The following is a 15075-nucleotide window of genomic DNA, read 5'->3' on the forward strand; positions in this document are numbered from 1 at the left end:
ATTGCATATGGCTTTACTTAGACTAAACAAATGAAACATGTTCACTCCTTTTTATGGATCCTCCTTCATTTATTATTGATATCCACCTTTGAGTGTGTTGTTTTCTGTCACACTTTTCCTCGACAGCAGCAGATCCTTTACCCTTGACTTGACCCTGTCACCGCATTAAGATGCCACCAGGGAGCCTCTGCTCTAGTTTTTGTGCTGAGAAAGAAGCTGTATTATGGCGTGTATGCTTGTCTTCTCTCCAGCTGTTTGGAGGGGTAAACACCTCGTGCAGCACATGTTTACACGTCTGCGGAATAGAAATACAGCATTATCTTGCAGAAGATCGTACATCTGTGTAATGTGTTGGATTGCATTGCTTTGCATAAATATTTTACTGATTCAAAGGCGATTAAAAGCCTCCACATATTGCCTGTGTGAATCTGAATGTGTGACTTAGGGCTGCAGCTGTGCGAAGCCCGGTGGTGCGAGCTGAAACTGAGGTTTATTTTGCTCTGTAGGCATGTGGGCCAGGTGAGAATAGAGAGTTATAAAGTGAGAAAGCGGTGAGGTAACGCTTCCTTCCTTCTGCACCAACACAGCTCTGTCTGAGTCCCTGCGTGAGCTGCAGTAATCTAACAAAAGACTCCTGGGTGCTTCCTGTCACCGCAATGTCAAAAAGAGCATGTTGAGGATGACTTTCCTGTTTGTTTTAAGGCCAAGGAGACTTAAAAAAAACAAACATTTTGACACATTCTTGGATCCTTTGTACTCCAGTCTTATTGAGTTAGTGTTATTAAATGATTGGACAAGGGGGCAAGTCGCTCCCTTTATTTGCATTCATCAAAGTCCCCTTAAACCTTCACTCTACCCTTACTTGAGTACTCTTTTTTTTAAAAGTTGATTTGGATTAAATCCTTAATAACTTCACAGTAAATGGCTCAAATGTTCTCCTTCAGGAAAGATGAATGTAGATTAGGTTTAATAATTGATTCATGGGTTTGAATAATTTTATAAGTCAAATTCTTTTTATTATTCCATCTGGTTAGATTGAGTCTTTGTTTGACACCTAACCCCTGGCAGCGGTGTCAGGTACTATAAATAACACTTAAAATTGATCAGTCTTGTCGAGGATGGTCTTGTTTGCTTTTGTAGCTCACAAAGGGGCGGCAGTATTCATTTCACTTTCTTTTATCACCAGATCAAAACTTCACACAGGAGCTTGAAGAAAAAGAGTTGAATTTAATTTAAGGAAAGTGGTATTGCCAGTAAATTGCATACCATAGTAAATTGGAGATGCAACATTGTGGTGTTGTGTCTTGCAGGTTTTTGTCCTAAAATCATGCATGCTGCTCGTCACAAAAACAATGGGGTCAGCAAACTAACAGAGCAAGCAGAACATCTGGTCACTGAGCCCTCAAAGGATCCCAGGTACATTACCCACCCAAGGACAACTCTCTCTCAGTCTGCGCCCCCAAAACACATCATCTATTCAGTGTGTATTCTCCCTGTCATCTCTGCTGCAGCGCTCACAATCAGTCCAGACCAGGCTGAGACAACTCATTTCAAATTCAGAAACTATTATCGTCTTTTATCTTCACTACCTGCTGGAGCCAATCACAGCAGCTCTGTCCAGAAAACTGATGAGTCATTGCTCGGCACCAACAGCAGCGGGCTGCATCTTCATCACCTTTGGGTTGTTCGTATTTCCCGTCCACCTCTCCTTATCTCCTTACTCTTCTTCGTCTCTTCCTGCAGGCAGCGTTAGCATTATCATCCCATTCTGCCTCTGTCTGTGCTAATGTTTGATTTCTCCCTGAATGCGGCTTTACATTAAAGGAAACAAGAAGTTGATTATAAGTTCAGTCTGTTTTGCAAACATGCAGCCGGGTGAACTTTAAAAGGACAAAGCAATTTTTCATTCAAACAGGAGAAAGAACTGCTGTTTCCTGGATGTTCGCTGGCTCTCAGGTGGTCTCCTTCGTGCCGCAGACCTTTCATAAAATGCCAGAGATTCACAGCGCCGGGCCTTCGACGCTAATTCATTTTGAACAGCGCCAGAGGCCATTTGACTTTCAGTGTTTACCTGCAGAGAGACGAAGGGAAAGAGGGGAAGAATACTGGTGTTTGAGAGCGTATTTGTAACAGCACGTCGCCCCTTGTTATCTTCAAATGCAATCAAATATGTACAAACTTGCCTTGCTCAGACAGAATGTGATTAAAGATACATCAGGGTATCTTTTTCACAAATTGTGGTGTGTTTTAGATCGGATCTACGATGTGAAATCGCTGTTCATCACAAGTGGTTTGACCTTTAAAAGCCAACACTGCGACAACTAGACACCAGGGATGATACAGGCAGAGTTTTGAGATGAAGCCAACAGTCACTGTGCCTCATCGAGAGCAGGTAGGGGTCCTACGATACCATCTCCCCCCCCTCCAACTTCAACAACGGTAAAATCCATATGATTGATGAAAGAGCTCTGTGATCCGCCACTGAGCCAGGTGTCCACAAGACCTTGCTGGAGAGAGTGGCTGGAGGAGAACGATAACACTGGCCAACAAAGATTGCTAAGATGAGTCAAGAAGACAAGAGGCTATGAAATTTCACATTTCATGGTTTTAATGATGACCTTAAAGGCATCAGCAGCCCAACTGGATCCAAGCATTAGATCTCCAGTGTCCCAGATATACTGCACCACAGGAGCTATTTCAGCGAGATCCCTATTGGTGTGCCTAAGGTCAACACAGTATTATATCTTTTCAGAAGGTGTACACTAGATTTACTGGTTATACTCCATTAAAAACCATCATTCCTCAGCAGTAAATTGGCAATTTCATTCATTAATTTTCTTGAGTTAATGGTTATTTTCATTCTGCAAACAATGAGCCCCGGGCGAGCACCACATATCTCCAAGGGGCTCAAGGTTGTGATCCCTGACAACCATTTTTTTCTTGATTTGAAAATAGCCTGGGTTTTCTACTGTAGAAAAAAAATGCTCTATTAAAACGTCCAGTGTAACTGGGACATTTGTGTGTTTAACTATATTATATGTCACATTTTTAAATCTTATGAAGTATTCCACACAAAGAAACTCGGAGACAAAAAGCCTTAAAATGCCACATGACACAAAGTGATAAAAATTAGCCAAAGAGAAACTTGAGGGTTTTTTTTTTTTAAAGGATTGGACCTTTAAATCAATAAATGTACGTTTTCATACAGCAGGATGAAATGCCAGTGAAATAAGTTGTGTCATCTCCTTCTGCGCTCTGCTCTCTCGGCTGCTCTCAAATGCCGTCCTCAGTCTGAAATGCTGAGCCGTTAATTGCTCATTCATGCTGTTTGATATTTACAAGCCATTTAGCTTTAATGCAGTGACTAGGTCGAAGTATAGACGCATTAAAAAAACAAAACCACCAATGTTTTATAGTCTGCTATAAACCATCAGCAGAGATGATGTGATCACCTTGATGGTTTTAAGTGCGATTAGACAATTGAACGATCTCATTGGTGTCGTATAGTAGCAGTAAATGTTAATGGGTGTGTTAACTTGTATTCATAAGCAACTAATACTGCTTGAGAGCTGTGGAGAAACTGTGCAGATTTAAAGTTTTGTGTCCATGCCACTTCTTTAACAGTGTCCAGTTCTTGGGCCTTGTTGGAAAAGGCGTCTGTAATAACTGAAGGTAAGGTGTAGGTCATCACTTTCCTGCCTCCATTTGAGCGGCTACCTGAAAGAAATGTCAAGAGGTCTTAGACCATGCTTATCACCTATTTTAGGGTTGCTTATGTGGGTACTTAGATGAGAAGATTGAGATGAAATCCCATCTTTATACCCCAAGTCTAGAAATCTATAATAGTATGCAGCTTCTGTGGTATTCTCTTTTATAACCAGGGGTGTATGCAGGTGTAAACCAGGGGCACTATTGGCCCCGGATTCAAGCGGCCACCCCAAATCATAAGTGACATGTCACTTAGAGAATTTAAAAGAAAATTAGAAACACATTATGTGTGCATATACATTATGCCCCCTTGTATAAGTCAATGCTGCAGTTGGGCCACCCCATTAGCAGAAGTACCGATGGACGAGCCTCTGTCTGTTACAACATCCACTTTCTTGTCAGTGCTTGGTGAGGTCCTTCATTAAGATTCCGGGGATGTAGCTTTGGTTTCTGTCATCTTTCTCATATCAGCGAGAAGCTAACATCAGACATTGAGCGTCTTCGGTTCACAGCGGGGGTTTTTGTTTGTCGTGGCTCTTGCTCGATGTTATCAGTACGCAAAGCGATGGAATCATCTTTGCTCCAAAGCCCACCCTCTTCCCTGCTGTAATCTTTACAAATCCCAACACTTGTCGGAAGAATTTTCCAAACAGGCACTTTGCCCGTACCACAAAGCTCTGTTGCTCAGTTGGTTGTTAGCCATATTGAAATTGCAGTGCTTATCTGGCAACTGAACATTGATTTACAAAGCAACACCAAAACTAATTTTGTGTGGGTTTATGTTTTTTTTTTAATCAATTTATTATTGATAACATTATTTTTATTAATTACTGGATCTCTGTGGAACATTGGCCCACACACAAAGCTTCTAAACCAATGAATACATTTGAAATCAGGAAACAATTCGTCAATACACTGATGAGCAGAATGGCAGAAAATTAATACATCATAATTATGATAATCAAGCCTTAATTGAAGACATTCATCAAGGACAAAGGCCAAACACTGGCTGGTTTCGGCATGGTAGATGAAATGATTAAGTGTCTTTTGACTGATGTGATTTCCCACTTTTTGCAATTCATTACTTTAGAGTACATGTTGAAGTTTCTTATTTTAGCTATTCCAACAAGAGCATCCATTTTTGTTTGATGTTGTGGTATTTTAGCGTTTTATGTAGGAGAAGTAGATTGATTGGTCAGATTTGGGAAAGATTTGGGCTCTTTGGCCATCATGCGAGGTTGAGGAAAAGACAGTAATTGAGATTCGTTTTCACATCGCCAATCTCAGCGAGGACCGAGGCGGGACATGTTTAGTTACTAAGAGAAGGTGACGCCATCAAAGTATGAAAACATCTGATGGACACTATCGGTTACTTGCAAACGAAAACAACAATAAGATACATCTCTCGTCCCGACAACAATCCCATTTTCCAACTCAGTGAGAATAAGAGGACACAGGGTCGTGGGCCATGGGAATCATGTCCTCCTGCTGAACACGGCGACTGGCAGTCACAGCACATCAACCAGGAGTGAGGCTGCTGCAGTTCAGTCCCTGGGAAAAAAAAAAAAAGAAAAAAGAAAAAAAAACATGAACTATTCTGCCCTTTTGGAGCGCTCTGCTCTCCATGGATAACAGATGATGGATGGTGTGACATTTTCGGCCATGCTTGTTTGGGTATTTCACAGCGATATGCAGCTTTGTTGCTGCCTGGATGCACGACGATATTGGGACTAAATGAGAGGAGTGTGACAGAACATTACATGAGGAAAACAGAGAGGGGGCATTCTCAATGGGTAATAAAATGTTCTCCCCCTCACTGACCTTTTTAATATGGACACAATATCACCATGCATTGCAGTGACATCAGTCTATCACTGTACCATATGCTGGAGCAGAAAAGGGGGATACCTCCTTTAATAAAGTCTTAGCAGATCTCTTCTGGGGGCTCCTCACTTTGACAGCACATGTTGTTCTGTGCCTATTACATCATACAGTTACAGTTTTTTATTTTATGCCCTAAAGACCAGGAAGTATAGGACTGAATATCTGAAATATTCGGGTACATATTTGATCATTCTTTTCAAACATAGTATTTCAAGTCAGGCACCTCAGGGGTGTTCTTCTCTCATTTAATGTCAAATGACCACTAATTTAATCTTACAAAGCCTTTATTTCTTGTATTTTACAAATTAGAGGTTGAAGGCCGAAGCTGAAGGGAGTGTACTGTAAAATTGTGTGGCAGGTCCACGTATGCGAGTTCAAAAGGATCACAATTAGTTATTAGGTGCTCGAAGGGCAGTAAATTGCCAGGCCGTAATTCCCTCTCTCAGATTTATGACTTGGCCTCAAGGGGCCTTTACAGCATAGAGACGACCCCTCTTACCTCGCCAGCTAAAGGTTATTGTAAATCACACCCATGCTACCACCACACACACACTTCTATTCACAGGAAAACTCATGCTGACCTCCCATTACCCTCTTTTGTGTCTGCAGTTCTCCCCTACACGTCTATTTTTATGCTCCAGTTCTTTTTTTCTTTTTTTTCATTTGGTGCAATTAAATTCTGCCACCATTGCTTTGAAATAAATCACAACAGTGTCAAACAAATCCCATTCAGGACAACAATTCATTGTCCTTTCCAAGAACGGTTTGCTTGTTTTGCCCCTTATTTTTTGTGAATTTGTTAAACTCTTTGACTGGCCAATTTCAAAGATTAATCACAGGCAATCAAACTGAATCAAATCATTGCATTATTCAACTGAAGGAATTAAGTAGTTTCCTTTTGTTATTATTCATGGTTGGCTCATTCTTAGTCAATGCTTAATTGTCAGTAATTAATTCTGCTTGGCTCCTTATGAATAAACAAATTATGGAGTGCAATTAGAATAGATGTCCAGTTTTGTAGTGTACATTTACCAAGAGATGTAACATTAGACGAGAATATTTTTTTGCAAATGTAATCAAGGGAAACGCTGTAAGAATACTATCTAGCTCCATGTTTTTACCATAGTCCTCTACAGTGTCTTTTGATTCAATTATTCCACTGTAGGCTTTTTGGTTGAATGTCTCTTTGAGCATGTGCTTCTCTTCAGCTAATAAATGGATGAGCATGCCAAAAAAAGTTGTATATTGAAGCACCACTCATGTTGGATCTCCAGGTAATATGGGACATAATGACAGCAGATGTTTGATTGTCAGTAGAGTGGATGGATTTCTTCCGTTATTTTGACAGAGACACTTAAAGGCCACTATACGTTTCCTAAAAAGCAAGCGAGCGAGTAGTTGAAAGGTTCAGTACAGCAGCATGTGACCACGAAGTCGAAGAGAGCCTCTCTCAGCATGAGCAACCTACTTGAATATTCCGACCTCAGGAAGTGAGCCTTCTGGCTGAGCTGAAACTCAGGTGCTGTGGCTTCTCTTCAATGCCTCTGTGGCTCCTCAGCGTCCTATCAGGACCCTCAGTGACCAATCTTCTTTACAGCCAAGAATCTATCTGGCAGTGGTCGTAAGTGATTTGCTGCTGTTGTTGTGTTGGTAACAGCTTAGAACTGTCATGCATGCACCAATGCATTGCTAAATGAGGCAAAACATGCATCTCGTCATGCTGACTGTGGGAAATTATAGACTTTTTTTTGTGTTGTTGTTGCTAGGTCAAGGCTGCTATGTCTTTGGTCAAGGTTTTCTACAGTTCATATCTATGCAGAGCCACAATGTGAATTTGAGGGACGTTGTTTAGTTTCAAAGTTCTGGAAGTTTGCAGCACAGACCTTTTAAGTCCCAGGAACTACTTTTCGAAGAACTACAAGGTCCACTCCACAAATTCATGTAGTTCCTTTATAATTCCCATTGTAGACCAGTGAGGTGAAGATTAGCCAAACTCTGCTGTTGCCAATACTACTGTCTGTTTACAATGCAACAATGATACAAAGTGAAGTACAAGCATCTTCATTTTTGTACCACAGCAGCAGTTAGCAACAGCTAGCGAGAAGGAGACAGAAGCGTTGCTTTTAAAAGGAACTTACTGCTTTCCAAATGGTGTTAGTGCTTTCTAAACTAGTTTGCTTCCCAGACTAGTATGTCAGAGGAGTTAAGACTCTGTTAATTAGACCTCTATACTAACTAATAGGCTAACAGCTTGCCTTGGTTGCAAAAAGAATACCAAAAGGTAAATGAAACAAATACAGCAAGTACTTGACCAGTCACGGATATTCATCGCTGCAAGTTCCTGCAGTTGTGTTTTGTACCTCCTCCTGAGCAGAGTCTTTTGGTTCTAACTGATGTTCCCTGGCTTTTATTGCAACTCAATAAAAACAGAGTTCCTTTAAAAAAAATAAAAAAAAGTTCCTAGTCCTTTGGGAAAAGTTCCTGAGGTGGAAACACACTTTTAGTCCACTTAATTGCAGCGCCACTTCTCTGCAAGTGTAGACATTTGTTCGCTGTGGGAAGTGCAGTGTATGCATTGATAGCAGAAGGCTCGTCTCATCATTTATGTATAAGCACCCTCTGTCCTCTCCTCCCTTTGGTCGCACACTGTAAATATAACATTTTTGATCAAATATTGAAGACCTACAGTGTAGTGGAGCTTTCTCAAATTTCGAAGGACTAAATAGGAGACCACAAATATCTCAGTGAGGGGTCTGTTTCGGTTTATTGCAAATAATATGCTACAGTGGAACTACTGTGGACACTTAATTTGAGTCATGGTTCATGCCTCGAGAAGTTTTAAGGCCTATGTCTGAGAAATTTCGCCTTTTTTTATTGGGTCTCGAGCTTCCATTCTAAACTTGTTTTGACTTATTTTTGAACTTATTTGCTTCTTTTAAGGGTTGACATATCTCATCATCCAACCTTTCACAAAGATTCCTGAGGCTTAGCTGCAAGAGATGATGGCAGTGTTGTTGTTTTTTTTTTATCGACCTCTCTGTGTTTCGCTTGGTGAATCAGCATGCCGTCAATCACACCAACACTTCTCTGTCTCTTCTGAGAGTGATGCACAATTGCCGGTGGTTTGTTTTTAGCCTGGAAGCATACCTCTCTGCAGATCGAAGCACACCTCCGGTTTTTGTTGTTGTTGTTTTTTGCGAAAAGGAAAAAAAAAAAAATAATCCAGCTATTGCTGTAATTTTAGCCGACAGTCGGCCCACTCAGGGAGGACTCCTCGTCCACCATTTTATTTAGAGTTCAACTTCTAGGCAGACTAGATGCTTACACACACACACACACACACACACACACACACACACACACACACACACACACACACACACACACACGTACACACTTCCTGACATATTGCAGTGCTAGGCAGTCTGCACAGGTAATGAGAAGTGGGGGACAAGGGGGAGGTGTCAGGTGGGTCGTGGTCCAGCAGGTCATGGATAAAATAGTGCTAGAGAGAGGCATGGAGCAAAACCTCAGCCCATCCAAGTGGAATTTTATGCCCCCAGCTGTTTGAATGGACTATAAAATAAAGCTGTAACAATTCATCAAAAATGGCCGCTGATTAAACGACCTTGGTAGATTCAGGCAGACAATCTGTTGAAAAGCCTAGACACAGTATCCTCCCATACAAAGTGTAACTTACACCATGTAAACGCTCGTGTCTGTCTGTCAGACTGCTGCCTGTATTTGTTTCAATCCTCTGTTCTCTCTCTGTCTCTCTTTATCCCAATTTCTTTGACTCATCGAGACAGATCGGCTGTACACTCAATGTGGCGCGTTTCTGTTTGAAGTTTCTGGCTGTTAAAAATGTCTTTTTCTTTGCTTCTGTTTGCCACATGCTTGCTCGTTTGTGGATTAAGTTGGGAGTCTTTTAATAATAATAAAAAAAAACAAGAGTGCAGTCAATACTGGTTCTTCCTCAGTGATCTGGCCAAAACAACAGTTTTGCTGTGTTTACTGTATACTTGTGTGCACACATACACAATCAACGTCGACTTCGGCACGACTTGTAAAAGCACAGCAGAGAGCGGAGAATCCATTGAACTGATGCGTCAAAGCGGCTCTGTCACGCAAGCTCCAGCCGGTGCGTCCTCACCTTTTTATTTATATGCCAGGACTCTATACCACTCTCTGTCTCACCGACTTGTGTTTCCACCACAGTGCATTCAGCCTTCCTCGATTTTACCATCCCACCATCCTATTTTCAGTTTTTTTATGAGAACAACGCCTGGAGGCAGCTCTTCCCGAGAATAGAAATTCACCAGGTTGTGTTTTCCTTGAGAGATGGAGAAAAATAAACATCATTGGATAGAAACAAACTGCTGCTGTTCCAATGTTGTGAATAATGCAGTGGGGTTAGGATCTACTGTAAGCATATGTTACACTTTAGATTGCGTCTCTTTGTGTCACATACAACATTTCATATTACACATCTTGCCAGTGAATTGTAGATGCAGGGTAATAGAAATGCAAACAATTCCAATGCCTTATTTGACTGTAAAATCTTGATCTATGGATGAATGAGGGAATGGCTGAAGACCTGACTTTATGCATGTGTAGCCTCAGAAATAATAAACCTTGCAGCGTGCAACCCTGCTTCAAATCAGACCTGTACCTTCTTACTTGCATGTCATTCCTCTCTCTCTCTCTCTCTCTCTCTCTCTCTCTCTCTCTCTCTCTCTCTCTCTCTCTAGCTTTAGGACTTTTAGTTAGCCTACTATGTCACTAACAGCAGAATGTAGTTTCAGTGTAAATCCTGCTTATACCTGCTTATAAGCCTTGTATTCACTCAAACAACTTTCCTTTGTGCGATAGGAAGATTGTTTTGTTTTGATCATACAATTCTTTCATTTAGTTTCAGAGGGAAGGTTTTAGTTTAACAAGAAGCTCCAAACAGATTGTGTAATCGAGGCTGTTACTAAGGAAGACGAAGCCTACCAGCTTTATCACAGAACCAGCGGGGGGATTGGGAGGTCTCTAAAGCATTAAAGCAAATGATGCAATTTGCACTGGGGCCTTTTTTTTTTTTCGTAAAAGAAGAGGTGACTGTGATTAGCTTAATTCCCAACAGAGGGAGATTTATGAACCCTAAGCTTCTCTGTTTGTGTGTGTGTGACCTACAAACCAAGTTTGCAAAATGCAGCGCTGATATGATGATGCAAGAGCTTCGTTTACAGATTAGCTCCAAGATAATTTAATGGAGGATGAAAATGTGGTAATCACTGTGAGCAAATTGGATCATTCTGGCTCCCAAATAAAATCATGTGTTTGTAACGTGCGTATGGTAATGTTCACAATAAACAGTGTGCACATATTAAATTAAACTTAGAGGATTTTCAGTTTAAAACAAATAATACTTTTTTTTCCCAATAAAAGCTTTTTTTTACTTTCAGAGAATATACTGAAGGGTTGATGATGGTGATTCTTTTCTCCATTTTCCATCCATTTTTTTCACTATGTGACCTGAATACAGACATTTTTGTATACTTCTGACCACTCATGGTGCTTTAACGCTTCCTATCACATGACCCTTTCACACCACATTCAGACTCTGAGGCTGCTACATAAAGTGCCCATTGGTATCAACTATCAACGTAAGCATTCACATCGCTGCTGGTGGGAGCATTTTATGTTTCATTGTCCTGCCCAAGGACACTTCAACATGTGACTGCAGGACCCCTGACTTTACCGGTTTCGAGACTCAGAGTAGTATCATCATATTTTGAACCCAAGCGTCTCAGACCAGTCTGCTGTATCTGAAGAGTTTGCAGTGACAGTGTTGGTTTGCACCAGCATTGGCGGCTGTCGCTCAGTGATAGAGTCGGTCGTCTTCTCACCAGAAGGTCAGGGGTTTGATCACCAGCTCTTGCAGCCATATGCCAAATTGTCCTTGGGCAAGCGACCTGAATTGCTCCCGAGTGCCTGAATAACTGGAACAAATACTAAATAACGTTCATTCTTCATGAGATACTTTAGATGTCATTTTAGCTATGATGCAGATATAACAAACTTAATTGGCCACAGTAAGTCTCTGTATTTCTGCTGTCACAGCATCCAGGTGCTCCAATTCCAAAGACGCAACAGGAGCTTAATGCAATCCACCTGAAACCTCGCTGGATTTAAAGATGCTTAAAGACCTCAAAGCCTCTGACGCTCACTTTCCTTAATGAAGATCTCAGACTAAGATACACAAATGTTGGCATTTCATAACATTTATCCCACAAGGAAAGAAAGGAAGTGTTCCTCTTTCTACGTGTTGCATGCTTTGAGCAGAGACCCGAAAATCTGTTCTTTGATAACGTGAGTAAATCCACTTGACTTTTTCAAAGCCATCACTCATACAAAAAAAAAAAGAGCAAGAGTCTGGAGTCATTTGTGGAATTTGTGGCGTGTGCTGTCTTTGTGCGGAGGATTTGTCGCTCTATAAGGTCTATGAGGATTTGTCGCGCTGCTGTAGCGATGAGACTCGGTATTGTCCCAGTCCCCGGAGTGTGTCTGTAACCCTGAGTTATTGTCCTCGTCTGCTGAAGGGCAGATGGTGCACAGAGTCTGAATGACAATGTGTGCTCAGATAGACAGATCACTGGTTTTTTATCTGTCTGGCAGCTGCTGAGAATTGATTTACGATGTTTTTTTATTTTATGTGAAGCACCTTGTAATTTGATTTAGTGCTAAATTATGATAACGCTAAACACTAGATACATATTGTATACACTAATACAACTTATGATTTTTAGTTCACTTTTTTCCTGGATTATTTCATCTTGTCCCATCAAAAACAACAACATTAAATCTGGTTTACATCTCAAACTGTAATTTTGTTAGTTTGGAAACTCGTTCCCTGATTGCGCTTGTACTGTCAGACAGCGTCTGCAATCACCATGGCAACGGCAAGCATGTCTGATTAACGCTTTACTGCTTAGTAGAATGCTACGCTACAGTATGCATCAATTTCTACAGATCTTTGCACACTGCACGCTCAAATAAATAGAAACATTTCCCGTTTGTTTCTCCCTCATGACATCAAACAAACAGCTCTCTGGTTAACAGCTCGATCTAAATTAGAATCTCTCACGACTCTGTCTTCACTCAGGAGTCACACCGAGACAATCCATTGAACTACAGTCTCTGTTTGATTCCTCTCTACCTGCCTGACATGACCGCTGCACAGACGGGTCTGATCCAGGCTTGATTTAGACGGTGATGACAGCCAGGCCTGTCAGTCAGAGGAATCCTGTGTGAGGTTTTTTTTTTTTTTTCAAATTTGCCCTGGAGGATTGTGTTTGTGGATTTTCGGGGTGATCAGGTAGCAATTGGAGTTTCAGTGTAACTCAGGCTTAAATGAATCCAATCCAGCGAGAAGAAGTTGAGTGTGTAAATGGTGGAAAAGTTGTAGCGGCATGATTCAGATCGCGTCTCTTCATAAACAGTTTGCATTTCTTTTCTTTGGAGAATCTTCAAATTTGAGACACAATCTTGAATCTTGTAAATGTCTCCGTTGTGAAATGAATAAAGGATGATCTTATCTCTCAGAGCATCACCTCTACAGTCTGATCACTTACTCTGCTGTTTCCTTTTTTCTTCTCTTCCTCTTTTTTTTCTCTCCTCATCCATTATCTCTTACCCTCTTTCTTCATTGTTTCCTCCTTTTCTTTTTTCTCTACTGACTGATTACTCTGCTGTTACCTTTTCTCCTCCTTCTTCTCCTATTTAGCTTCCTACTTACTTCCTCCCTCCTCTTTCTCCCTCTCCTTCATCTTCACATTTCATTCCTCCTTTTTTTTTTTTTTTTTTCATCAACACCATGACACACATGATCTATCAACAGGATCTGTCTGTCTTATCCTGCTCGTCTTCCTCGTTTTCAGTCCGACCCGTCCTCCGTGACTCAACCTGCGGTATTATTTCGGCCTCTGAAGAACAGTGTTATGACTCAAGCTGCAGCCTCGCAGTCTGTCAGCTCAGCTGTTGTCCACAGAGAGCTTGTCACCTTGTAGTATGACTCCATAAGTGAACACGAAGCAGGACACTCTGAGTCGTTCCTCGTGATGTCACTCTGAGACTGGAGGTATAAATCCACTGCGCCTGGCACCGCGAGGAGCCGATCCTCTCTCATCCCCAGATTACCACAGAGACAATTCAATCCTTTCTCCTTTTACACACAGGATCCACTCTCACCAAATGTAAAGGCATGTGTTAGGTGTTCTCAACATAATGCATCAAAGTGCCATAGGTTTAAAGTATATATCAAGTTTCTCATTGGAAGAAATTGACAATACAGAGTTAATCATGAGTTAAATGTCAGATTATTTTCTTTGTTTTTAACAGAAACATTTTTAACTCTTTGCTCCACGCATCATCCTCCGACTACGTCGAGCTCTCTTGATACCCTGCTGCTCCATGTTGCATTGACTCCCTGCTCCTTACATCATTAAGGGCTGCAGGCGTGAGTATTGAATGATGCTGACTCTTCCACTCCCTTCTCATTTGTGTCGCTCAGGAGTTTGCTGCGCTGACCAAAGAGCTGAACGCCTGCAGGGAGCAGCTGCTGGAGAAGGAGGAGGAGATCTCCGAGCTCAAAGCCGAAAGGAACAACACCAGGGTGAGCATTGAACTTAAGCATCGACGTGCAATAGTTAAGAGCTGTATTTCCACTCATCTGTTTTCCCCCGGACCTCAGACTCAGGGAGGGTCTTTCAGATGAATATGAAACAGTGTGAAAAAAATGAAACCTCATAAATTACATCAACTTCTGTGAAGTTTCACAACTTGACCAAAACTTTTTTTCATATAAGCTGTAAAAAAAAAAAAAAAACAGGGTCTGCTGCACGCTGCGATACACCACATCCGGAGAGAGCTTCAGCTATCAGGTGGGGACAGTTTTGAGCCTGTGGAAGCACTGAAGCGACCATGTGCACTGTCTGTTTCCAATTCTCAGACACACCTCATTAGCTCCACACATTCTGCCTGAATGTTTTCCCCCCCTATACTTTACATGGATGGCTGCTCAACAGTGAAACTAAGTCGCAATGGCAAAGATGTCCTGCTGTGTCCAGGTCAAAGACTGAATTTTTTTTTTTTTTAAATAACAATGAAAGACATAAACAGATCAGCTCAGTGTTGAGGAGCTGCATCTTCCTTCTGTTTTGGGGGCAATAAGCACAGTGTGGTGGTTACAGATAAGACTGTTTTTCATCCTTCTGCTGATTAAGTGATGATTTGCGGTCTTGGGTTATCTTTCTCTGGGTGGAAGCAGAATATTTTAGCACAACGCCAACAGAGAAAACGAGGCGAGCCGCGAGAAACAGGCACAGACGAAAAGTAATTTTCACTCTCTCACTTTATTATCACCTCGAATCTTCCGATGGGCAATTACCAAGAAACTTTAATTACGCCGTGTTTTGTCGCTTGTCGGGTTTTTTTTGC

General features: G+C 41.4%; 2 protein-coding genes across 5 annotated transcripts in view; one reads left to right on the forward strand and one right to left on the reverse strand.

Moving 5' to 3' along the window:
• The window catches only part of ppfia2 (PTPRF interacting protein alpha 2), a 130322-nt gene that overhangs the window by 78328 nt on the left and 36919 nt on the right, over positions 1 to 15075 (forward strand). For 3 of the 4 annotated variants that reach the window (XR_013778139.1, XM_079335539.1, XM_079335540.1), the window contains exon 3: positions 14150 to 14251. Coding sequence is in view for 2 of the 4 variants with exons in the window: in XM_079335539.1 (XP_079191665.1) it covers positions 14150 to 14251 (102 nt within the window). In the remaining 2 variants the exon portion in view is untranslated. Of the gene's footprint in view, positions 1 to 1306; positions 1417 to 14149; positions 14252 to 15075 lie in introns of those variants that run through there. The other variant, XM_079335541.1, reaches the window with a different exon arrangement.
• acss3 (acyl-CoA synthetase short chain family member 3) overlaps positions 1 to 15075 on the reverse strand; it is a 126165-nt gene that overhangs the window by 3539 nt on the left and 107551 nt on the right. The gene's annotated exons all lie outside the window — the stretch shown is intronic.

Source organism: Symphodus melops, assembly GCF_947650265.1.
Source record: "Symphodus melops genome assembly, chromosome: 22".
Classification (NCBI taxonomy): domain Eukaryota; kingdom Metazoa; phylum Chordata; class Actinopteri; order Labriformes; family Labridae; genus Symphodus; species Symphodus melops.